Genomic DNA, 24636 nt, shown 5'->3' with positions numbered 1-24636 from the left:
GAACAAGAGGTGGCAGGAGCACAGGCACAGGAGCCATCCCTGCCTTCCTTCACTCCGGCATTTCCCACATCAAGCGCGAACCAAGGCTGACCTTCCTCGGCGGGCGGGGAGCGCTGGAGCTTCACCTGCATCTCCACATCAATCCCCATCCCCGCCAGGTGCTCTCTGAGCTGGAAATCCATCCCATCAAGGTCACACCCCACAGCGTGGGGTCGGGGAAAACCCATCCCAGCTCGGCACAGCCGCCGGTTCCCCGCGCTGCCCCGGCCACGTCGTCGGGGCTTTCAATGGCAGGAGGAGGAAAGGCTTCTCTCCTTGATCAGGAGGGATAAGAATAGCGAGCGGCAGGCGGCGGCTGGTGGGGTGAGGATGAAAGGCTCTCATTCTTCCCCCGCCCCAGGGCGAGCTGCCCCTTTCCCTTTGCCGAGCCATAATTGCGTGGCACGGCGCAGAGGAGTGTCAAGCTCCGCCAAAGCGCGAGGCCAGGGCTCCGGGCTGGCCGGCAATGAGCGGGGAGGCAGCCAGGCACGCTTTTGATGCCTCTCTTCTTCCTCTGAAGGGTTTGTCAGGCTCTGAGGAAGGAGTTTCTCTGGCGTGGAGATTCGCCTCGCTGTCGCAGAGGAGAATGAAGGATGCTCTGCCACGCCAAGAGGGCAGATGGACAGCACTGGTCCGTCCCCCACGAGGTGCTCAATGGGCCCCTGGATAAAGCCAGACCCAAACCCAACATCCCTGAGCCCTCCACGGTGTCCAGCCATGGACACACTTGGGCTGGCTGCTGGAGCAAGCAAGGAGAGGTGCAAGCCAGCTGAGAGGGGTGATGGGTTGTTTTTAATGTGGTATTGTCCTTACAGTGGGAGCAGGTTTTTAGCCTTTTGGAAGAATCCTGTAACATCAGAGATCCCAATCATATCTTAATCACCGTTCCTGACAGTGGCCACTGGGCTTTGGTGGCTTCAGCTCTTAGAGGTCGTGCTGGAGACAGCCTGGTGTGGAGAGCAGAGCCCTTGGAGGTGTTGTGACACCTCAGCTCCACAATTCCCAAGCCCAACAGCTGCAGTGGGGCATCCTGGCCTCCAACTTCCCTGTGTTTTTCCAGGTGTTTCCTCTGGCTTTGCTTTCATTCATTTATCACACGCACACAGAGCAGAAGTGGGCTCGAGCCTCCATCTCCAGCAGCTGAAAACAAATAATTACCCGGTGTATCCCACCTGGAGAAGCGTTCCCGGCTGGTCAGCAAATCATTGAAGGAGTTCACTGTATCCTTTAGAGCAAGAAATTATCCTGGAGTGTAGGTTATGGCTCCAGCAGCCATACAGGTACGAAAAATAAAATTTAAGAGGTGAGTGAGATGGAGATTTAGGTGGGTGAGATGGAGATTTAAATGATGCTGTAGAAAACAGTGAGCAGGGGACACTTTGATAAAACTGGGGGTTCCCTTTGGAAGAAGGGGGCCCAGCAGCAGTGTCTGAAGGAGATAAAAGGGAAAAACCTGACACAAGAACCTGGGACCATCCCCTCAGCTCTCCCAGGGCAGACATCTCACAGCTGAAGTCCTTTTCCCTGCATTGGCGTGATGCTGCACAACATCATCCCTACAGCTGGCTGGTATTTTTGGGGGGCTATTTGGTCCTATTTTTAGGAAATGCCAATATGGATTGGGGACTTTTTATTTTGGGTCTGGGAGGGAAAAGGTCAGCCTGAGCAAATTTCTCAACCTGAACTGAAAGCAGAGAGGGGTGACAAACCCACTCCAGCTTCAGATGGAGCTAATTAAAGTGCTGACATTTTAAGACATGATGATGTGAAATCTCTTGCTTCAAGCCAAGTCTGGGCCCTTTTCAGAGTTCAGTTCTGCTGCCCAGAGTTTTCCAGGAGAGGTGCAAGCCAACTGAGAGGGGTGATGGGCTGTTTTTAACGTGGTATTGTCCTTATAGTGCAAGCAAGTTTTCAGCCTTTGGAAGAATCCTGTAACACCAGGTTTCCCAGACAGAGATCCCCAAAAAGTGGAGCTCTACAGCTCAGGAGCCTGTGAGAGCATTTGAGTTGTGTTTTACCCTGCAGGGAGAACAGGGGAGCAGAGCCCCAGCCCCACAACATGGGGATAAGCTGAGTGCACACCCCAAAACCTGTCTGTGCACACCCCAACAACCCTCCCTTGCACGATCAGTGACATAAAATCAAACTATACGTGCAGTTTTCCAAGGGATGGAGGTTTTTGGGAGGGCAGGGGAGGGTGGGCTGTGGCAGAGCCCTGTGCCATGTGCTGCCAGCAGGGCCGACACACGAGGCCAGGGCTGGGAGGGAGGGAGGGAGGGAGCTGCAATCAGGAACTCTATTGTGGCTCTCGGGCTGCCGGCACAATGCAGCATTAAGAGACAAAGTCAGCTCGGCTCAGTGGGGCGCGGGAGGTGATTTGGGGGAAGGAGAGACTGGCTCTGACAGGTAGAATGAGCCTGGAGTGATGGGGGAAAAGCCAGGCTGATGCCAGCGCCTGCAGTCTCTGGCTCCGAGCCGAGTTGCAGGTCTGGGAGGGCGAGTGAGCTGTGCTGCTCCACTGAGAACATCCCGGGGCTGTTTCCCAAGAGGGACCTGTCTGCACCAGCCCTGGGGACAGGGATGCTCACAGACATGAGACACAGCGGGGTGGACGGACAGACAGACCAACAGGCTGCTCTCCAGGGACAGACTGATCAGGGCAGGGCAAGCACCAGGCCAGGCTGCAGCAGGAAAACCTTTCCATGTGAAGGGAGCTGGCAGGATGGGGGGTCAGCAGGGGATGGACGGGGCAGCAGCATCATTTGGGGTTTGGGACTCACCTTAAAGCCCCACTCCTCATCACCATCCCTTCTGCAGGTGCCCAGGTGCTCCTACCCCTGCCAGGTAAGGGCACAACGAGTCCCAAAGGGCTGTGCTGGTGCCAGTGGGGGCAGCCGGGCTCTGGGGAGTGCAGCTTCTCATTGGGACAACAATAATAGCTTGGGGATAGTGTATTTTATTAGCTCAGAGAAGAGGTGAAACACCCTGAGCTCTGCCCCACCACCATCCTCTCAGTGAGGGTGAGATGCTGCAGGTGAACTGGGGAATGTGACAGTGGAGGTGAAGTGGGGACTGTGAGGATGGAGTGAACTGGTGGGTTGAGGATGGAGCTGAACTGGTGGATGTGAATTTGAAGGCAGAGTGGGGACTGTGAGGGTGGAGTGAACTGGTGGATGTGAGGATGAAGGCGCAGTGGGGACTGTGAGGATGAAGTTGAACTGGTGGATGTGAGGATGGAGGTGAGCTGGTGGCCTCTCCCCGGCTGAGACATTTTCTGCTCCGTCATCCTGAGTTTTCTGCTCTGTTTTGCCAGACTGTTCCGGGGAAAGGCGGCCGTGCCGCGCCGCGCGTTCCCCCAATGCCATCTAGTGTCAGCTCCCGCAGCCCCGGACAGTTATTTTAAGGCATCAGCGCTGATTTATTGCAGAAGGATCTTTGAGGGCCAACAAGGCTGCCCAGACTGGTTATTAACAGCAGCACGGATAACTAACGGGTGGGTGCGCGGGCTGGGCTGGATTATTTTTATTATCGCTCCTGTTTCGCGCTAAAAACCCACCCTGGCAGGATGGAGCTGTGAGGATGCAGTGCCGTGTCCCCGGTGATTAAAGTCTCTCAGCCTTCAGCCACTTGTCTTGCAGCCCCGCCATCACCTGAGGCTTAATCACTCAGAAAAGTGCTGTCATGTCCCATTGTCGCCGTATTGGGAGCGCGACCTCTTCCCGTTCAGCTGCCATCTGAAAAGGATGTAACTTTGCCAGGAGACAGGCGTGACTCAGGGGACTGGCGATGGGATGTAAAGGCTCTGACCCGCCCATTTGGAGGCTGCCAAGGTCAGCGGCAAGGGGAGAGATGTCCCTTGCATGGTGATTATTTGGCCAAACAACCCAAAACAGGCAGGGATGGGTCCTGAGTGCTGGGTTGGGCTCTGCTCCTGCTGTGAGGGCGTCAAATCCCAACAACCCCTCCCCGTCTGAGGTTTGGGGCTGTGTGGCTGCTCATGGTCCCCTCCTGCTTAGGAATTTGCCCTCCACATCTTTCCCTTCCTGCTCTTTGCAGGGGCATGGTCTGCACAGGCTGAGAACACCTTCCTTTCTGCCTTTCTGGGGGCAAAGAGCCACAGCAACACCTCCCATGTCCCGTTAATCGCCCTCCCAGTGCCGGGGAAGGTTCCACAGGACAGATGTGCCGGGGAAGGTTCCACAGGACAGATGTGCCAAGGAGGGTTCCACAGGACAGATGTGCTGAGGAAGGTTTCACAGGACAGATGTGCCGAGGAAGGTTCCACAGGACAGATGTGCTGAGGAAGGTTCCACAGGACAGATGTGCCGGGGAAGGTTCCACAGGACAGATGTGCCGGGGAAGGTTCCACAGGACAGATGTGCCAAGGAGAGTTCCACAGGACAGATGTGCCGAGGAAGGTTCCACAGGACAGATGTGCTGAGGAAGGTTCCACAGGACAGATGTGCTGAGGAAGGTTTCACAGGACAGATGTGCCCTGTCCCCTGCTCGCCCTGTCCCCTGCTCTGCTCCCCACCATCACCTGCCATGATTTAGGTCCCTGCTAACCTCACCCTCATCCTCAGCCACTGCTGACCGTGTCAATTTATCTCCTCGGCTGCAAAACCACCTCATCGAGGCGCTTCGAGTCGGTGATTAATTAAAGCCTCCCTAGAAATGAGGTTACTCCCTGCAGCCTCACGTATAAATGTGAGATTAATGGGTGCTGGCCGTGTTAGATGGCCACGACCGGGCTGGGCCGAGGAGAGTTTGCCTGCTCTCATCCAGATAGTCCTTGAAAACAGATTTTTCCGTGGAAAAACTTGCAGACAATCCCGTGGGATGGGGAATGCAGCCGGCAGTGCAGTGGGGAGCCACAAGGGCTGAGGAAAGGGCGTCCAGAGATGCTCACACGGCTCTCCCTCCCGGCGGCTGAGCCAACATCCAACAGCTCTGGGTGTTTAATTTTCACTAATCTGTTTGGGGTTTTTTAATTATCTGCAAACAAGGTGCCTTCTTCACGGAATAACAATGGTGCAGTGGGCGGCCGGGCTGGGCCCGCAGCCCTTCCCTGAGCTCAGCAGCGCTCCAGAACTTTGCCCAGGACTTGTTTGTCTGTCCTCATCCATCATCTATCGCGGGATCCCGCCCTGCTAAGCAGCATCTGCATCTCCCGACAGCAGGAGCCAGTCCCTTCGCAATCACCCCGTGCTGCGGAGCTGGAGGAGGGTTTAAATACAAGGCTCTTTAATAAGATGAAAAGAGCCCTTTCTTTCCCCACCGGTTTTCTGCTTGCTCTTTCATGCTGCTGGAGCCCTCGGGTTGTGTCAGGGCCTGCCTCTCCGTGGGCTGACAGGTTTCCTAACTCCCCTCCCTGCACTGTCAGCACAGTATCAGCAACAGCAAAAACCAGTTGCAGCAGCTGGAAGAGGAGGAGGAGGAGGAGGAAGCCCAGGTGGCAGCAGTCCTTGGCTTCATGTGTTTGGGTTTTTTTCCTCCAAAACATCCTCAGTGGCACCGGTGACCTGGAGCAAGGCCTGTGCCCCAGCGTGTGCAGCAGGAAAAGGGGTCTAATCCCATTTCCCTGTCTCCCCCAGAGCTGGCTGCGGTGTTTGATTCATGTCAGCGCCTTGGCTGGTGACTGCGGGATGAATGACGCTATATAAATGCAAAGTGTTATTAATATTTCATGTTGTAGTGAAAATGTACTAATGGGGCTTGTTCCTGGAAGATAAAGTGCTGCCATTAATACACCTCTGTGTGTCCCCTGCGCTGGGGACTCACCTGTGGAGGGATGGAGGGGGCTCTTACCTGGAGCAGAGACTGCCCATCACACCTGGCACCTCCCCAAAAGAGATCTGAACCCAAAAAGACACAAAGAGGCACTTCTGACACCCACAAAAATTAGAGGTACCTCGGGCAGAATGTCCCCCCCACCCACCACTGTGTGCTGGTGAATTGGTGCTGCTCTGGGTCCCCCCTGCCTGGCCTTGGGGACACAACCCCTGGGGACCCCCTTCCTGCCACAGCCACTGCACAGACATGTTAAAATAAATAAATAAATAAATAAAAATGGGCTTGTTTGATTTCAAACTGCAGAACTCTTCCCTGGAGCCATCCGCAAACACTGGTAATTTACTTTACAGCTGTTTAGATTTGTTTGTCTACATTTTTTTTTTTCCTAAGCCCCAGCAGAATTGCAAATGAAATGTGTGTTTGCTCCTCAAATGACTCCAGCCTTACCTGAACTCCTGCACCCCATGCAGGATGCCCTCTCCTCTGACCCCCATCCCTGCACCCCCATGAGATGGGGCTCAGACCTCAAAAAGGGAGTTTTCTGAGCTGAGGGCTCATCTTGATTCTGGTATCAATGAGGGGTGATGGGGAAAAGACTTGTGCCAGCTTGCAGGTGAGGGGAGCACAGGTAAGCACTTAATTACTTCCCAGTGAAATTATCAACTGCAACCCAATTATCAGAGGGTGGTGAGGGATAAATTATTGCCATGGTGCAAAGTTTCCATAAAAAAGGATTATAAAGGGCGGTGTTCGGCTGAGAGGCTCCCGGTGCTGCAGGCAGGGACTCCCAGCACTTCGGCCACTTTGGAGCAAGGGGAGCTGGCTGGAGAGAAGGCGTGGAGGGACCTCAGGTTGTGCTGAACATCCCTGCAGAAGCTGAGGCCAGGCAGGCCTGAGCTCCCACCCCTCCCCACGGCGGAGCAGCCGGCTCGGCCCTTCCCGGCACGGCAGCGCTCAGGGGGCCGCCCTCCGCCTGGGGAAATCTGGCAATCCACGGGCCACGTGGGGATCGGCCTGGAGCCTCATCCCTTCCCCCGGGAATCTCCTCCTCGCTCCCAGGAGCGCGGGGGTGACTCATGTGCCGTGTCCTGCGCCGGGCGATGCGCTCCTGCCCTGGGCGGGCGCGGAGCCGCAGCAGCGCCGCCGAGGGACACCCGCAGGTGAGCGCCCTGGGGACCCCCCTCTGCCGCTACCCCCGGCCCCGGGGAGCTGGGGAGGGGCTGGGGAGGTGCGTGTGCCCAGCCTGGCACCAGGGAGATGGGCACGGCCTGAGCACAGGGAAGGAGGAATCGGGGGTTTTGCATGTTCCCACGGGACGGGCGAGAACCGGGAGCGTCCGTGGTCACTGCAGAGCTGCGGGTGGGTGCACTGGCTGAGCAGGAGATGTGTTCTCCCCTCGGCGAGGGGGAATCTTGTTATTTCACTGATAAGGAAAATATTGAAGGCGGCCCTGGGATCGTGCTTTGCTGCAGCTCCAGGGAGCATGGGGCGCGTTTACCCTGCACGATGCAAGCCGGGGTCAAACCGGCCACTCAGGGGCCTGGGGCTGGTGAGAATTGGTTGTTTTGACCGCCCGGCCCCACGGCAGCTCCTCAGCGTTGCAGGGGCTGTGCAGCCCCCCGGCCCAGCCGCTGCCTCTGCCCTCCCGTGGGGTCCCCGGGGCGTGGGGACACGGAGCAGGGCACAGAGGCGACGGCAGATTCCAGCGGTGGGAGAGGAGCGCGGCCGGGTGAGTCACGCCCCGCCTGCTCCTATTTGTTGTCCGCCTGGGCCAGGCCTGGCAACGTAAGGAAGATTAATAACAAATACCTGGGCAACGAGGCGGGAGCTGGGGCGGGATGGGGGCCGAGCCGAGCATCGGAAGTGGCGGTGGCTGGAGGATGCTGTGGCTGTAGCTGACAACTCTGAGCGTTGTCAGCTCCTCGTTTTCCCAGTATGGGAGGAGACGTGTCACCCAGAGCAGCTCTGTGCTGTCACTGGTGTCCCTGCGGGCCAGCACAGGTCAGGGATGGTCCCAGGGGCAGGGCTCAGTGCTTTGAGGCACACAGGGGCTCCAATGGGGACCTCTTGCTGCTAATTCACTGTCACAGTGTCTTCTCTCTTCCCAGGCTGGCTAAGAGGATCAGGGAGCCATGAACTGGGGGGCGTTCGAGGGGCTCCTCAGCGGTGTCAACAAATACTCCACAGCCTTCGGCCGCATCTGGCTCTCCGTGGTCTTCATCTTCCGCCTGCTGGTTTACCTGGTGGCGGCCGAGAAGGTCTGGAGCGATGACCACAAGGACTTCGATTGCAACACGCTGCAGCCGGGCTGCACCAACGTCTGCTTCGACCACTTCTTCCCCGTCTCCCACATCCGCCTCTGGGCCCTGCAGCTCATCCTGGTGACATGTCCATCCCTGCTGGTCATCATGCACGTGGCCTACCGGGAGGCCAGGGAGCAGAGGCTCCGTGAGACCAAAGGGGACAACTATCGCTGCCTCTACCCCGACCCCGGCAAGAAGCGGGGTGGGCTCTGGTGGACGTACCTGCTCAGCCTCATCTTCAAGGCCGGTGTGGACGTGGTCTTCCTCTACATCTTCTTCCGCTTCTACAAGAACTACACCCTGCCCCGGCGGGTGAAGTGCGAGCTGCCGCCCTGCCCCAACGTGGTGGACTGCTTCATCTCCCGGCCCACCGAGAAGAACATCTTCACCGTCTTCATGGTGGTCACCACCTGCATCTGCGTGGTGCTGAACCTCATCGAGGCCACCTACCTGGTCGGGAAGAGGTGCCACGAGTGCCAGCAGGCCGGAGGAGGGGACAGCCGGCGGCACAGCCACGACACCGGCGCCGACCCCGCGGGCACGGCCGGGCAGCTGTTCCAGGGGGCAGACTACAGACTCCACCCAGCTGCCATCCCGCTCACGGCCCCCAGCACGCTGCCCAAGGATGAGGCTGGTTCCTAGAGCTGCCCAGGGGGGAGCAGGAGCTGCTCACCTGGCCTGCAACTCCCTGGCTGCTCTTGCTCCTCTGTGCCCCAGTGTAGGAGCGCTGAGGGTGGCAGCACCCTGGGGTTGGGCTGTGCCTGATGGGTCTCTGTCTCTCCTGTCCTGGGAAAGGTGCTTTACATCATCCTGTTCAATTTGGGGTAAAGCAGGGGCTGTGGGGCACATGCTGTCCCTGGTTGTGACAGGCAGCAGCAGCTCCATGGCAGCTGTGAACTGACAGTGGTGCCCAAACTCTGAGCCTGTACCAGCCAGGACAGACAACCCTGATCCCCCAGGAAACCCCTCTTCCTATGTGTCACCCTACATCAGCCACTCTGTGGGTGTCAGGGCCACCTCATACTGGTGCAATTGTCATTAATAACACTCATTAGTTGAGTGGGGACAAGAGCAGGTCCCTGGTGCCGCAGCCACCGCGGCAAAGCGCAGCATGAGGATCCGGCCAGGCAGGCAGAGCCCGCTGTGAGCTGCTGGATCATCCTGCCTGGCCAGGGCGAAACACCTGAGCAAAACAGCCAAACACAGGACAGGAAAAACACCCCAACCATTGATTAAACAATGACATTAAATGGCAGAATCTGATCTCGTTTATTGCTGTAATACATCGCGTTCGGCCGTGACACGGGCAGTGCTGCCATTTCCGAGGCCATCAGAGGGAGCTGAGCATTAGCTGGCATGAATAATTAACAATAATTTCATGGCAAATGCACTCACAAGTAACATTAACATTGAACATGCTGCTTGATCTGTTGCTGGTTTTGCTTTACTCAGAGGGTGTGATAATTATTTTTTCCATGAGCAGTGACAGTGCCAGCGCTCCCTGGCTCTGTCCCAAAGGAAGTGGCACAGGGGGCGAGGCAACACCACTGCTGTGTCCTTTATGTGACTGAGGCCATTCCCAGTGACAGATCATTGCACTGATCCACCTGAGACCCTCCATGGGCAAAACTGAGCTCTTTCCCACAGCCCATCCTGGGGAAAGGACGAGCTGGATGTGCTGGATGGGAGGCTGAGGGGCTGCTGTGGCCAGGGGGATGCTGGGGACAGGCAGGGCTGAAGGGAAGCCAAGAGCAGGTGGGGCTGCAGCACTGCTGGATGGAAGGGCAGGGGCTGAACCAGCCACTGATGGGGGTGAGGATGGTGGAGAAACCCTGGGGGGATCCCAGCCACTGGCACAGAGCCCTCTGAGCCCACAGCAGCTCCTTGTGAGTTTGGGGACCTTTGGGGTCAGAGAGGCAGATGGTGAAATACAGACAGAATTTTTTCCACTTCTTCTCAGGGGAAGCTGTGCTGGCACTGCCTTCCTTCCATCCACTCCTGTTGCTGGATTATCCACCTGAAAGTTTTCTTTATGAAGCCTGTAACGTCAGAGGACACAAGTTGTTCTTTGTGTGCGAGCCATTGCCCCGATTTAAAGAGCATGGGCTGGGCTGTTTGTTCTCCAGCAAGCTTGGCCACTCCTGCTCCAGGCTGGAGAGTGAAACCCCGAGGTGTTCCCCTCTGCAGGTGCTAATGGGGACAGAGATGAGCCCCAGAAAAACCACCCTGTCACACTTCTGCATGTCACAGCACAGCTGGAGCTGCTGCCCATTGTGAGACACCTGGAGATCCAGTTGCTGGATGTTGTTGTGCCATTTTGTCGTGCTCAGAGAAAACATTTCAGAGCTCTGAGTGTCTTGCACCATCCAGGCTTGGGATAAGCAGAGGTCACCCAGAGAAATGGGAGCATTTGGCTGCTGCTTTTGATATTGGTGCTGCAAAATCAAGGCTCTGGATACTGGGATAGGTCCTGGGATGCAGAGGCAGCACCAGGGTCAGCAAACCAGAGGGTGTGTCACAATAAAAGCAGAATATTTCCCAGATTTGGCATCCTCCCACAGGAAATTCCCTATATTTGTTTATGGGGTCCCAGAAGACCTCCTAAATATGGCATGAGGGGATTTTAAAGAAACTCACCACTAACTCCAGCCCAGGCAGGGATGTGGAGGGGGTTGCATGCACAGGTCAGGGGTAGCTTGGCCTTCCCAGCTTGGGCTTGTTTCTGGCCAAACCTCCCTTTTGCTGGGAATTGAGGAGAAACTCTCTGATTTATGTCCAGCCCTGGCTGCCAGCTCCCAGGATCCCATGACTCCTCTGCCCCTGTTCTTGCGGGGGAGTCTCGTCCCGTCCCTGGGGATGTGGCCCTGCAGCAGGACAGCTGTTGGCAGGCAGAATCCTGCCATCCCCATTTAAGACCCTTCTAAAGAGACTTTGAGGTTTTCCTGCTGGTTTAACATCTGCCTGCTCTGCTGTTTGGGGTTTTCCTTTATGGGGGAGCCAAGGTTGGGTGTCTCTAAGTCCCTGGGTGTTTCAGTGTTCACATCTGGCACTGTGGCCTTTCACCTGTCACCCCACTGTCCCAGAGCAGGGTGGCAGCAGGGTGACACGTCCTGGGCATGTCCCTGAAGCTCCCAGGTGCTGAGATCTGCAGAACCACCCTTGTCCCTGCACCCACACTGGCAGAGGGATGATGGAGGGGGCGCAGGGATGCGCCCCTTGATGGATTTATGGATTTGCCCAAACACCCAGCTCAGCAGTTCCAAACGCTGCAAAGCACCGGGTGTTTCCGCTCCCCACCCAACTGCCTGAGGGAAATCTTCTGCCCATGCCAAACACACCTGAACTTTCTCACTGTGGCCACATCTGAAATTCCAAAACTGCAGGCAAGAGGCTGCCCAGGGCTGAGCCAGCCCTGCTTTTCTCCTGGCCCTTACAGGGTTTGGCCGTGGGGCAGGGAGCAGCCGCCTCTGCAAGGAGCTGCCAGTGCTTCTCAACAACTTCCCTCTCTCCAGGGTTTTCCACCTCACAGCCCCCAGATTCCTGCTGAACTCCTGCCACACCAGCTCTCTTCAACAACATAGCTCAAATTCCTGTTCCGGGCAGCTCCGGGGTGAAGGAACGCTCTGGAGCCCTTGCTTGGCTCTCATCCGGGACTGGGGTGCCTGTCCCCTCCTCCAGGCTCACCCCATCCTGCACCCCCAGGGTTTGCTTTGGGTCCCCTGGGCTCCCATTCCTGTGTGTCCCCAGCCTGGCAAAACCCCTCACTGGCTTTATTTGACCTCCTGGAGACAAAAAGCCTCTGGGCAAGTGGCTCCTTGTGTGCCAGGAGAGCAGGGTGCAAATCTCTCCACCACCAAGCACCTCGGGGCTCTTCAGACGTGTCCCCATGGGAGGGGTGGCCCTGGCGGGGTGCCCAGAGGTGCCTGTGAGGCTCCAGCACGGCTGATCAGCCCCAGGGTGTGCCGGAGGATTCCAGGGAAGCCTCGGGGCACTCTTGAAACCAGGTGAGCACATTCCTACGTCAGCACAGGAATCTATCGGGGCTGATCCATCTGATCCATGGGACATCCGGTGGGATGGGGCTGGCTCAGCCTCCTGGGAGACCCCAGTGCTCTTGGGGACAGGGACCCCCACCCTTAGGGACACCTCCCAGCGGTGTGGGGCAGCAGCAGAGCAGAGTCCAGCTGCAAGGGGACACTGCTGTCACCCTGCTCCATGGGAAAGGTCCCATCTGGCCACACCGGCCCCGCCAGGGCGGTGCCTGCGAGTTCCTGTAGGTTGGAGATACCGATGAGCTGTTGCAAAACTATTACTAAGGCAAAATTATTTAAAAAGTGGGTTACAATTGCGTCATCTGGGACTCTCAGCAGTGGTTGCTGGTGGGCCCACAGCTGGGGGACGGCGCGAGGTCTCTGGTGTTGCTGTTGAGTCTACAGTGCCCAGACCATCCCTGCAGGGGATAAGACATCACCTGGAAGGAGCTGCTGGTGTTTCCTGTGGAGGAATCCGTCTGTGCTGATCTCCCTGCGGGATTTGACGTGCCTTTTGTTGTTCAAGCCGAGCGTGTGTGTGCTTGTGCACGGCAAGAACCTCTCCGGGAGCTGTTTGCCAGACTCACCCAGTTACTGGGAACCAAACCAACCACCCTTCCCCTCCCCTCGCACGCTCAGACAAACCCTGGGCGTGCAGGAGGGCCGGGAAGGAGCTTCCCTGCTCCGAGAGGCACCCGGATCCGGACACCTTCCTCTGGCTTTCCCACCTGGACAGGTACCTACAGGGGCTCTGGGGCTGCCAGGGTTGAGGGGGGACAGCCCTGCGGTGTAGCAGGGTGCAGGTGGGAGCTGTGTTAAGGTGTAATGGGGGGCAGGTGGGGCTGCTGTGACTGTGGGCTCAGAGGTGGGGATCCCAACATCACACAGGGCCACATCAGGACCCCACAGGCCGTGCCGGGGTCCCCACCCCATGGGGTGATGAAGGGGGATGACACGGCGTGGCACCCAAAGAGCAGCAATGACCACCCCAGGCCTTGCAGCTCTGTCCCACTCCCAAAAGAGGCAAAACTCCCCCCCGAGTAAAGTGATTGTGCTGAGTTTGCAGCCCAGGTGGGAGCCGGGCGCTGTCGGGTGCAACGCCCTGCGCCCACACGGGGCAGGACCCAGCCCTGACGCAGCGGGTTGGCATCCTGGGGGCTGGCCAGGGCTCTGCGGGAGGCAAACCAGCACTGCCGGCACACCTGAGCACACCTGAGCGCTGCCCCTGCTCTGCCTGGCTGCCATCCAGCCCTGGGGGGGGGCTGTGGGGCTCACAGAGTGCTGCACACACCCCCTGCCTCGGGGACTGGCACAGAGCTTGGCACGGAGGTCACAGCCCCTTCCTGCCCCACTGCGGGTCCATGACCGGAGCCAGCGCTGGGCTGAACTGGGCACACAGTGCTGGGCAGGTGGGTCATGGGCTGCTGGGTACTGGGTTGGTGTCACTGGCACCAGGGATGGGGTGAATTGGCAGGCTGGTGAGGGGGCACAGGCTCTGAGGGTGTGCAGAGGCTCCAGGTTCCATCAGCACCAGCTTTTGGGGGAAAAATAGCAGCTCCCCTCTACCAGTTTTAAATCCACAGGTCCGGTGGCAGTACAGTGGTTGCTCCCCACCCTGACTCCCGGCCAAGGGTTTGCCAGGGAGGAAGATTTGGTTCCAGATGGGGCAGTGAGTGAATGAGTGTGGGAATGGGCAGAGGCACAGCCCTGGCACTTGGCACAGGCTGCCAGGGACCCCGGCCTGGGGTCACTGAGCTCAGCCACACTTCTGGCCCAGAAGTGTTGGAGCACAGCTACAGGTTCGGGGCTTGCTGTGGGACTGGACAGGCTCTCCCAGACTGCTCCATGGGCTCTGGGCAGTGCTCCAGGTTCTGTTCCATCCCCACAGCCCTGGGACACTGCAGTGCACCGGATGAGAAGACTCTGACCACCAGTTTGCCATTGTGCCCTGGCTATGCCCCGTGCTGGACACTTCCCACCCCACAGCCCCCGGTGAGTGGGGAAGGAGCCTGAGCCTCCTCCAGGTACGTCTTGGAAGGCACTGGGTGGGCAACAGCGAGTGGGAATTCCTTAAAAGTGGGAGTGACCCAGCATCCTGTGAATCGCTTTGCCTTCACAGCCCAGAGGGTTGTAAAAACCACCTGGGTTTGTAAATCCAGGTGCAGTAAAGCTCCGGGTCAGGCTTAGGGTATCGCCCTCCTCAGACAGGGCAGCCCCAGGCAGAGCTGCAGAGCCGGTTTGGCTGTCGGGACCTCCGGCACTGCTGGGGGAGCAGGAGCAGAGCCCTGGCCAGGGTGACAGGCTGGTGACACACAGACTGTGACACACACAGACTCACTTTCTGCAGCCCCACAGTTACCTGTGTTTGGGCTGCCTCAGGTAGTCAGAGAGAACTGTGAGACAGAAAACAGGTCCCTGTGGCATGTCCCATGTTCCTCCCCTCCCAGCACTGCAGGAGCAGCCATTTCCCCTTTGGCTGTTGATCCTGGCCTGCTCCTGCAGATTGTGCTCCCAGTTTGCACCAACATACAAAATCGGGTGTGAAGTTGGTGGCAGGGACTTGGCCAGGTGGCTCATCCCTTACAGCAAAGGCTCTGTCAGGAGGAGGTGCAGGGAGATTGAGTCACCTCTGTAACCAGGAGTGTGTGAGGACAGGCTTTACTGCCTGCAAGGGTGAAGAGCCCCCATCCTAGATGAGTGTAATGTGGTGGGAGAGAGAGTTCAGAGGTCCATGAGATTTAGTGCAGCGAGAGACGTGTGGCCCCAGTGGTGCCTCCAATTGCTCCTTCTGCCCCTCCAGGCCGGGTGACTCCGGTCTCCCTCGGCTGCCATGGATTGGAAAACACTGCAGACGCTGCTCAGCGGGGTCAACAAGTACTCCACAGCCTTCAGCCGCATCTGGCTCTCCGTGGTCTTCGTCTTCCGTGTGCTGGTGTATGTGGTGGCAGCTGAGCGGGTCTGGGGCGACGAGCAGAAGGACTTTGACTGCAACACGAGGCAGCCGGGCTGCACCAATGTGTGCTATGACCACTTCTTCCCCATCTCCCACATCCGCCTCTGGGCCCTGCAGCTCATCTTTGTCACTTGTCCTTCCCTCCTGGTCATCATGCACGTGGCCTACCGAGAGGACCGCGAGAGGAAGAACCGGGAGAAGAATGGAGAGAATTGCCCCAAGCTTTACAGCAACACGGGCAAGAAGCACGGCGGGCTGTGGTGGACCTACCTGTTCAGCCTCTTCTTCAAGCTTGTCGTAGAGATCCTGTTCCTCTACCTCCTCCACAAGATGTGGGATAGCTTCGATTTGCCACGGCTGGTCAAGTGCGCCAACGTGGATCCCTGTCCCAACACCGTGGACTGCTACATCGCTCGGCCGACCGAGAAAAGGGTCTTCACTTATTTCATGGTTGGAGCCTCCTCCATCTGCATCGTCCTCACCGTCTGTGAGATCTTCTACCTCATCTTCAAGAGAGTTGTCCAGAGGGCAAAGAAGTGGAGGAAATCCACCAAGCGCTCCGTCAGCTACAGCAAGGCCTCCACCTGCCACTGCCACGTCAAGTCAGAGGAGAAGGACAACAAGTCCCAGACTAGGTGTGTGGCAGCTCTGACTACTCTCTGAGGGGTGCTAGGAAGGGTGGGGGGGGGGGGGGAAGAAGTGTCGTGGTATGTGCCAGGGATGGTTGGCACCACAGGTGGCCACCAGTGATGCCACCACCAGACTCTTCAGCCAGAACCTCAGTGGCTGTAAGGGGAGGGGGACACATCCATGGGAACTCTCCTGCTTGGGACCATGGGCACATCTCTGGGTGTCCCAGTGGTGTGGACATGCTGGGTGGCAGCTGGGTGCTGGCTCCCCGTGGCCATGCCTGAGGGTGTCTGTTCTTCCCACAGAGAAGAGCCGTGAGCTCACCCATCCCAGCCGGTTCACATTCCCCTCAACTTGGCTTTTCCAGCCTGCCAAATCCCCAAACCCTCAAGAGTCGACCCGTGTGAAAAATGACTAAACCCAACAAAGTAATGCCCCTGGAGAGAGACCCACGGGTGCCTGAGCAGACACAGGTAAGGCAAGGGCAGCCCTGGAGCTCTGCAGGTCACACAGATCCTCTGTGTCCACCAGCTTCTCTTGGGTCCTGCAGCTCTGCTGCTCCCATGCTGGGTGTGAGTGCACCCAGCTGGTGCCCAGCCAGGGCTGGTGTCACCCAGTGCGTGCCAGTCCTCCCAGCTCACTGTGCCTCACTCATGCACAGTCCCAAGCACTGCTTTCCTTTGTACCTAAAAACCAAAGGAATTCTGGGCTCCATGGCCAGAGCTCTCTTCATGCACCCAAAGTAACGACAGAGGACCAGGGCTCCAGTCTGTTGGCAACTGTTCCGCTGCCCCAGTTTGCCCAGTTTGGCATTACTGGGGCAAGACACCTTCTCCCCCTTGGCTCACACAAGCACCAAGCCACGTCCTGCCCAAATGCCCTTGCTGGCTGTGCTGCTTCCCTTGGTGCCTCTGTGTCCCCCCTCACCTCAGACATACATCACCCACGGCACAAGCTACAGATCCCAAAGGCCAACAAACATCGTGTTTGGAGACACCACAATCTGCTCTGCGCGCTGGAAATCGGGGGACTGGTGAGGGCAGAAGACAGGGATTTGCAGAGGTTCCTCAGGAGCCTGCAGCCAGGTCCTCTCATCCTCCCGAGCTGGGCACTGGTCGAGCCCAGAGCCGAGCTCACGTCCGCCCGTTCCGCCTCTCCCAGCTTGTCACGCATCGTTAAACTTTAATTCAGCAGAACCTCACGCCGGCCCCCAAGGAAATCAAGGAGGGATGAGCATCAATTATTTACTAAACCTTGATAAATATTACAATAAATAGAAATGATTTCCATTTAATCTCTCCTTAAGCAGCGCTAGTGGAAAGTCCGCTGTTCCCAGCTCCGCTGGGCCCGCCCGCGTTTCACAGCCCCACGAGCGTGTCGGGATGTGCTGAGACTCCCGATAGCAAAACTCCGTCTGGAACCTGCGGGGAGTTCCCGGGGGGGCTCATCCCGAGAACGGGCGGGACGCGGGATCACAGTGGGCTCAGCCCCGGAGCCTGCGGGATGCGGGACGCGGGATCACAGAGGGCTCATCCCAGGCGCCTGCGGGATGCGGGATGGGGGCCAGGCACCGGCGGGGCTCATCCCGGGCGCCTGCGGGATGCGGGATGGGGGCCAGGCACCGCTGGGGCTCATCCCGGGAACCGGCGGGGCTCATCCCGGGATGCGGGATCACAGCCGGGCTCCGGTGGGGCTCCAGCACCACCCAGCGCCCGCTGCGCCGCACGGACCCTCGGGGGCAAACCACGAGCGCCGCAGCCGCGCTGGGGCCGGGGCGGGCGAGGGTGGAACATCCCCGGGACATCGGGCGGGGGACGGAGCGTCCCCAGGTCACCCCGGCGGGCAGAGGACAGAGAATCCCGGTGACACCCGGCGGGGAGGGTAACTAAACCTCCCCGGGACAGCGGTCAGCGGACGGAGCATCCCGGGGTCTCCGGCTCAGCGGGTTTCCCGGTGGCGGATCCGCAGCCGGAGAGGAGAGCGCGGGATCGCCCGGGCTGGGCTTCCCACCGCTCCCCCCAGCTGCGGCCCCGACGAGTCCGGCCGCCTCCGTCCCGCCCGCCGGGGCCGCCCCCTGCTCCGGGGGCCGCAGGAGGGGGCGGCCCTGCACACCTGCGCCTCGGCCCGGCCCGGTACTAAGCCCCGGCCCCCAGTTTCCTGCCCGCGCTCCTCCTCCGGCTTCCCCAGGCCCCGAACGACCAGAGCCACCCCGTCCGACCCCTCGCAGTCAGCGCTGCCCGAGCCCGGCGGGACGTGCCCGGAGCGGCGGAGGTGAGTGGGACACCCGGGGACACCGTGCTGGGAACGGGACACTCCCTCATCCCACCGCTGCCGGGGCTTCCTTTAACGGCACAGCCGCTACTTCTGTGCTTAATTAGAGCGGTTAATGAGGAGCCGGGGCTGCGGCCGCCCTGTCCCTCCCTCGTAGCAGGGCTGTGAGCCCGCGGGGGGCAGGCTTGGCTCCCCGGGATCCCGGGAGTGGCAGCAGGGTGGGAGCAGTGCCGGGGATCCCCTGGCGAGGGGAGGGGGCTGAGAGCATCACCCCGCAGCGTGGGAGCCGGTGGGGGGCTGTCCGTTCAGTTTGGGGTGAGCCCTCAATAGGCACCGGGCTGGCAGCTGTGCCCCAAGGGGTTGTGCTTCCCCTCTAGACCATCCTGCTCTCTGCTTTTTAGGAAAGTCAGGGCAGCAGCAAATTTGTGAGCCCGCACCGTGCCTCCTCTCCAGGTGCCCTGAGCTCCTCGGGCAGCCCCAAAAGAGCCTGTGGGCTGTCCCCGGAGTGGCCAGGACAGCCACGAGCTGTGGGCGCTGCTGGGAGGGGAGAATCCCTGTCTCTCCCAGCCCCCTGTCCCTGAACTGTGTAGGAGGAGCCCTCTGGGGCTCCTAAACGCTGCCTGGAAGGCTCCCTCCCTCAGAAGTGGGATGTTCCTCAGAGGGTTTGCTGGGGCACTCTGCAGAGCAGCTACATCCTGAAAAAGGACGGGGTTTAGGTGGCCTCATCTGCCCTGTGCTCCCCAGCATGGAAACGGGGAACTGACGTGGCTGCTCTCTTCTCTCTGCTGGCAGTGGTAAAGAGTTCCTAGAAGATGGGTGACTGGGAATTCCTGCAGAAACTGCTGGACCAAGTCCAGGAGCACTCGACGGTGATCGGGAAGATCTGGCTCACCGTGCTCTTCATCTTCCGCATCCTCATCCTGGGCTTGGCCGGGGAGTCCGTGTGGGGGGACGAGCAGTCGGATTTCGTGTGTAACACCAAGCAGCCAGGCTGCACCAACGTCTGCTATGACAAAGCCTTCCCCATCTCCCACATCCGCTACTGGGTGCTGCAGTTCCTCTTTGTCAGCACGCCGACCCTGATTTACCTGGGCCACGTTGTCTATCTGTCCCGAAAGGAGGAGAAGCTGAGGAAGCAGGAGAGCGAGCTTCGGGCTGTCCACAGCAAGGACCCAAAGATCGAGCAGGCTCTGGCAGCCCTGGAGAAGAAAATGTCCAAGATCTACATGACGGAGAGCGGGCGGCTCAAGATCCGAGGGGCGCTGATGTGGACGTACATCACCAGTGTAATCTGCAAGAGCATTTTTGAGGCCGGTTTCCTCGTGGGCCAGTGGTACCTGTATGGCTTCTCCATGGTGCCCCGCTACGTGTGCAAGAGGGACCCCTGCCCCCATCAGGTGGACTGCTTCATCTCCCGCCCCACCGAGAAGAGCATCTTCATCATCTTCATGCTGGTGATGGGCCTGATCTCCTTAATCCTGAACCTCCTGGAACTCTTCCACCTCTGCTGCAAGAACCTGATTAGCAACATCAAGAAGGTGTCAGGGCCACCAGCGGGACCGAGCCAGGACGCCTTTGTGGATGACATGGTCTCGAGTCCCTACACCCCCAAGCACTATCCCTTCCTGCCCATGGCCGAGAGCCACGCGCCCTCCTACCAGACCTACAACAAGCTCTCCAGCGAGCAGAACTGGGCCAACTACCGCAACGAGGAGAACCTGGCACTGGGCAGTGGCAGCAGGGCCCTGTCAGACCCCTACAGCCCCCGGCCTGCTGAAGCCTCAGCCCCTCTCCCCTCTCTGGAAGAGAAGCCGGGCAGCCGGCCCGAGAGCTCAGCCTCCAAAAAGCAATACGTGTAGTGCTGGGCTGGCCCCAGCTGGCAGGGGGGACATTCCTCGGTCCCTTGTGCCTGCAAAGGTGCTGGCTGTGGGCAGGCAGCTGCCTCCTGCCTGGTGCTGTGCCATACACATTCCCCTCTGGAGGCTCCAGAGACCTGCCCGCCCTGGGATGGGATGCTCGGGAGCACGGCCATGGAGCGCAGCCTCCGCTCTCGCCGGTTTTCCCCTCAGACCCTGCAAGGAAGGAAACTACACGAAGTTCCCCGGGACGCCGTGTCCTGTGTGCCTTGCCGTGGGAAAGGGAGAAGCCCCTGGAGCCACACTGTGGAACAGGCTGTCCCTGAGGCCATGGCTGGGGACTGCTGGCCACTGGGAGCTGTGGTTCAGCCAGACCCCAGAGCCTTGCCCAGCCAGGAGTGCAGCCGTGGGAAGCTGCTCCTCTCCAGCCTCCACACGGGGCAGGCTGAGCCAGGGACTGCCGGGAAAAGCTGGGCTGGGGCAGCGCTGACCAATCCTGGCCACCAGCCCCATCCCGTTCCAGTGGTCCTGGCACCTGCCCAGGGTTTGCTGCAGAAGCTGCCCCCTCCCCAGGGGACACAGAGGGGTTAAGCCAGCTCTGTTGTGACCAGCAGATCCCAATGGCTGCAGGGTCACTGTGGGTGACCCAGGAGTGTGAGTTCCTCCCCTCCCGGCCCTGGGCTCTTTCCCATGGGATGTGTGCCTTTAAGTTATTTTTAACCTGCTGGCCTGAGCAGCCCTTAAAGCTGCAGTTTGCAGTGACTTTGGGGAGCCATATCCAGCCTGGCCGTGTGCCTTGGAGCTCTGTGGGGTTTAGGGAGGAATCAGCCCAGCACCTGATAGTTTGGGGGGTTTGGGGTTTTTTTTTATTACTTTGCACTAGTCATCTCCTGCTGTGGGCTGAGGGGTTGGGAGGGATGGAAGAACCAATTGTTGTCACAGGAGCTGTCACCCTGACTTCCCCAGCCCACTGATGCTGTGAGAGGGGATTGTCCTGTTGTAACAAAGGGGATGCAGGTCCTGTGCGACCCAGGTGTAAGTGTGGGGTCTGGACACTGCCCTCAGCATTGTTTCCCTTCCCCTGGCAGACTCGGTGTTGCATTTTGTTGAATAAAGTTGGATGAATGAGAAAAGGTGAAGGTGTTGTGACTGTGCTTCCTGCAGCCTCCAGCTGCCTCCGGGAGGGCAGGTGAGGGTTTGGGGCTGAGGGAGGGGGTAATGCTGTCCTGTGAGGGTGATGGGGAAACTGGACACCCAGTTGTGCTGCAGGTGCCACTCACCCACTGAAAGCACAACCCTCCCTGCTGTGGCCTCCTGTCCCCTTGAGCCCAGCCTTAACTCAGGGTTTTGACAGAACTGTCACGTCCCAGGCTCGTGGTGACCCAAAGCAGAGCTCAGCCCCTCTCCCTCCACTGCAGATAAACCCAGCAGAGGCCATAGAGCTGCTCGTGGCTGCATAATAGGTGGAAATGAGCCACAGATAAAGGCACACAATGTGGCTGGGGCTGTTGTTTAATTCCCCAGCCAAGCCACACCAGAGTAGAGCCTGCTCTCTGTCGAGGGCCTCTCCAGTGAGGGTGGGACAGGCTAAAAATACCCTGGAGAAAATGAAATATGGGTGATATGGGGCAGTATCGCTGCCATCGGCCACTGGAGGAAATGAGGAGGGAGGCACCCAGCTGAGCTGCCCTTGGGCTGGCGGCCGAGCCCACCCTCGGCTTCCTCCCTGTGGGGAACAAGGGGGGTGAAATCCCCTGGGGTGGAGGTCTGGGCACTCCCCCAGCTCCCAGCTCTTCCCTGTGCCCTCGTGCTGGGGTAGAGCTGCTGTGGAAGGACCCTGCCCTGCTCCCACTTTCCCTGGAAGGACCCTGCCCTGCTCCCACTTTCCCTGGAAGGACCCTGCCTTGCTCTCACTTTCCCTGGAAGGACTCTGCCTTGCTCCCACTTTCCCTGGAAGGACCCTACCCTGCTCCCCATTATCCCTGGAAGAACCCTGCCCTAATCCCACTTTCCCTGGAAGGACCTTGCCCTAATCTCTCTTTCCCTGGAAGGACCCTGCCCTGCTCCCACTTTCCCTGGAAGGACCCTGCCCTGCTCCCCCTGTTGTCCAGTTGGGACATCCCAGGCCACTCCAGCACAATGAGGGGACACATCCCAGTGCTCCCCAGGTATCAGCAGAGCTCTGCAGCTCCGGGGGGAGCAGCCCAGTGTGCAGGCCCAGGAGGAAATGCCCGAGTGAAAGGGAACCGAGCAGCCACACCATGTTTACCCACCACCGTGTCCCCGGGTCACCTCCCCTCTCCTGGACTCCTATTTTTGTTGGCACTGGGGGAGCATCACGCTTTTCCGAGCGACCCTGCAAGGTGAAAACAAGACGGCCCGAGACCCCCCCCCTTTGTGGATACAGTGCCCAGGGCTGCACAAACACGGCTCCGTGTCCCACTATTGTTCCCATGTTGTGACAAAGCGGTTCGGGGCAGCTGCAGTGACCCCACGCCGCCGGGACTTGGTGCCAACAACAACAGCGAGGGGCTTACCTGGGGCAGCCTCGGGAGGGGGCAGCAGCCCCCCAGAAGGTGGGCGGGCAGCCCTTAGGCAAATAAAAGTTTGGAGCTGATAAGAGCCCAGGCTGGCCTGGCTGAACCCTTTGGCACAGCCCGGGGACAGATAGTGGCTGGACAGGCTTTTCTCACACCTCCACAATCCCTCCTGAGTAAACAGGTCCTTCTGGTCCTTTGTGGGAACGGCACTCGCTGCCCCAACACCCGGCCCTGGATGATGATGCTGAGCCCGTGTTGGCACAGACAGCCTGGGGGCTGCAGCGAGGAGCTCCCAGGGGCTCTGGAACCCCCCAGAGTTAAGAAACATTTTGAGGCAGCTCTTCCAGTCCTGGAGGGACCACACACTCCCCAGAAGTCCAGTTCCTGCTGGGAGTGTTGGTTTAGCACCAGTCATAGTCCCCAGGAGTCCTGGGGCTCCTCTGCAGGGAGGTTTCTGCCCTCTCCCAGTTAGGACCAGTCTGTGCTGGGCACTCTTCTCAGCTCTGCCATGGCCTGGGACAGAGCTGTCCTGTCTGAAAGGCTCTGCCTGAGGTGCTGGCCAAGCACCAAGGAATTTATTTTTAAGCTTTCCTGGCATACAGCAAACACCAAGTGTCTAAATCTGACCTACTCAGGAAGAACCGAGGTGGGAACAGAATCACAGCTGAGGGGGAAGAAGGGCAGAGAGCTGGGCAGGAGGGTGCCAGGCAGGGCCACAGCATGGCCACACTTGCCCACAGGGCCCTGTCAATGCCCAGGTGTGTCCTCAGGGGGAGTGGGAGCAGTCAGGAGCATCCTCCGAGGCCAGGCACAGAGCCCTGACCCCAGCACTCTGTGCCCACTATTGGGGCAACCCCAAACCAGGAATAATCCTGCCCCTTCCAGCCACTGCCAACGGTGCACAGTGAAGAAAAAGCAAACCCCACAGAGCTCCCTTCCTCCCCAGGGTTATATTTAGCCCTCCACTAGAATCCCTCCATGGTTGGGCATGGCAGACAATGCGGCCCTGTGTGGGAACGGTGGGAGGGAGGAAATGCACTCAATAGCTGCATCCTGACATTGTCACTCACCCCCGGCCGTTTCCTCGTGTGGAGGCACCAGGACTGAGGTGCCCAGCACCCTGTGCCCACCCTGGCATGGGTCCTAACCCTGCCAGCAGGACATGATGAAACACGGGGCAAGCAGTTCTGATGTAACACCAGGCAGGCCGAAGCTGCTGCCTGCAGAGCCAGGGGCTTTTTGTGACATGGAAGATCCATGTGGCCTGAAAACAAGGGCCCACAGTGGTCCTGGAGTGCTGGGGATAGGGAATCAGCCCTGAGGTGTACCTGCAGGAAGAGCCAGTGCTGAATGGGAAGGGAACATGTTCCACTATAGCTGACCCCAGCTATGGCTCGAGGGACGTGACTTGGTGTAGAGCAGAGCTGCTCCTCTCCCACGGCACTTCAGGGCTTTTGCTGGCCATGGAAGGAGCCACCAGGCACAGCATGGAGGGAGCCATAGCAGGAAGCGAGACGTGGAGGCTGGGAAAGACTTGGCTGCTCTCAAGAAAAGGGCAAAACCAGAGCATGGGAAAAGCCTCGGCTGGGAGGGAGCAGAAGTCTCCAGGGGCTGAGGGGAACACGCTGAGGGGATGTTCTATTTGCTCTCCAGTGCAGCCAGGGTGAGCACCCGCTGTGTCCCTGTGGGGACACGGGGACACCATGCTGTGGGAAGGTCTGGGTGTCCTGGTTTCACCCCACTGTGGGCAGGTCAGGGTGTCCTGGCGTCACTGCACTGCACTAGGATGAGACATCAGAGGGTGAGTCCCTGTAGGCCCCTGCTCCCCCCACCAGCTCCCCCCCTGCTCCTCTCCTCCCAAAGCATCATCACTGCAGGCCTTGCAGGAAGGGCCCAGATGGCCTTGGTCCATCCTCGTGCCAGGACAGAGTCACCTCATCCCCAGCCCTGCACAGCTGGAGCATCCCTGCTCTGATCTCACCGGACATCCACGGCAGCCATCCAGGTGTGCCGGATGGCCGGGGGGATCTCACTGTCCCCTCCACACACAGCAGCTGTCCCTGTCCCCTGAGCCACCCCCGTGAGCTGGGGCACAGCTGGCTGCCAGCATCCTGCCTGCAGAAACCACCACCAGCTCCTCTCACGAGCTGCTCATGGTGGATCCTGGGAGAAAAGCAGGACCTGGGCAGGACGGAGGGTCCATGGGGAAGCTGCAGCTGC

At 59.2% G+C, this 24636-nt stretch overlaps 3 protein-coding genes across 6 annotated transcripts; all 3 read left to right on the top strand.

Annotated features, from left to right (window-relative positions):
• Positions 1 to 6934: 6934 nt before the first annotated feature.
• Positions 6935 to 8777, top strand: LOC310919973 (gap junction beta-5 protein-like; the record flags this gene model as incomplete). The annotated part of the gene is made up of 2 exons (XM_083879633.1): positions 6935 to 6992; positions 7941 to 8777. Exon 2 carries the CDS (start codon positions 7965 to 7967, stop codon positions 8775 to 8777), a length of 813 nt encoding a protein of 270 aa, XP_083735759.1. The 5' UTR covers positions 6935 to 6992; positions 7941 to 7964.
• Positions 8778 to 12212: 3435 nt separating this feature from the next.
• On the top strand, positions 12213 to 16996 carry GJB3 (gap junction protein beta 3; the record flags this gene model as incomplete). Of its 4 annotated transcripts, XM_083879605.1 has the most annotated exons (4): positions 13374 to 13575; positions 14055 to 14190; positions 14967 to 15754; positions 16055 to 16996. In XM_083879605.1, the coding sequence occupies exons 3-4, from the start codon at positions 14997 to 14999 to the stop codon at positions 16065 to 16067; spliced, it is 771 nt and encodes a 256-aa protein (XP_083735731.1). In that variant the 5' UTR covers positions 13374 to 13575; positions 14055 to 14190; positions 14967 to 14996. The 4 variants fall into 4 exon arrangements, with proteins under 4 accessions (XP_083735729.1, XP_083735730.1, XP_083735731.1 ...); XM_083879603.1 differs by lacking the exons at positions 13374 to 13575; positions 16055 to 16996 and adding an exon at positions 12213 to 12902 and having other exon boundaries at positions 14967 to 15782; XM_083879604.1 differs by lacking the exons at positions 13374 to 13575; positions 16055 to 16996 and adding an exon at positions 12213 to 12902 and having other exon boundaries at positions 14027 to 14190; positions 14967 to 15782.
• A 937-nt stretch (positions 16997 to 17933) lies between these two features.
• On the top strand, positions 17934 to 21009 carry GJA4 (gap junction protein alpha 4). Its single transcript, XM_083879563.1, has 2 exons — positions 17934 to 18020; positions 18813 to 21009. The coding sequence occupies exon 2, from the start codon at positions 18833 to 18835 to the stop codon at positions 19877 to 19879; it is 1047 nt and encodes a 348-aa protein (XP_083735689.1). The 5' UTR covers positions 17934 to 18020; positions 18813 to 18832; the 3' UTR covers positions 19880 to 21009.
• Positions 21010 to 24636: the final 3627 nt, after the last annotated feature.

This window comes from Zosterops lateralis (assembly GCF_965231275.1).
Source record: "Zosterops lateralis genome assembly, chromosome: 28".
In the NCBI taxonomy this organism is placed as follows: domain Eukaryota; kingdom Metazoa; phylum Chordata; class Aves; order Passeriformes; family Zosteropidae; genus Zosterops; species Zosterops lateralis.
This window is presented reverse-complemented; position numbering and strand designations above follow the sequence as displayed.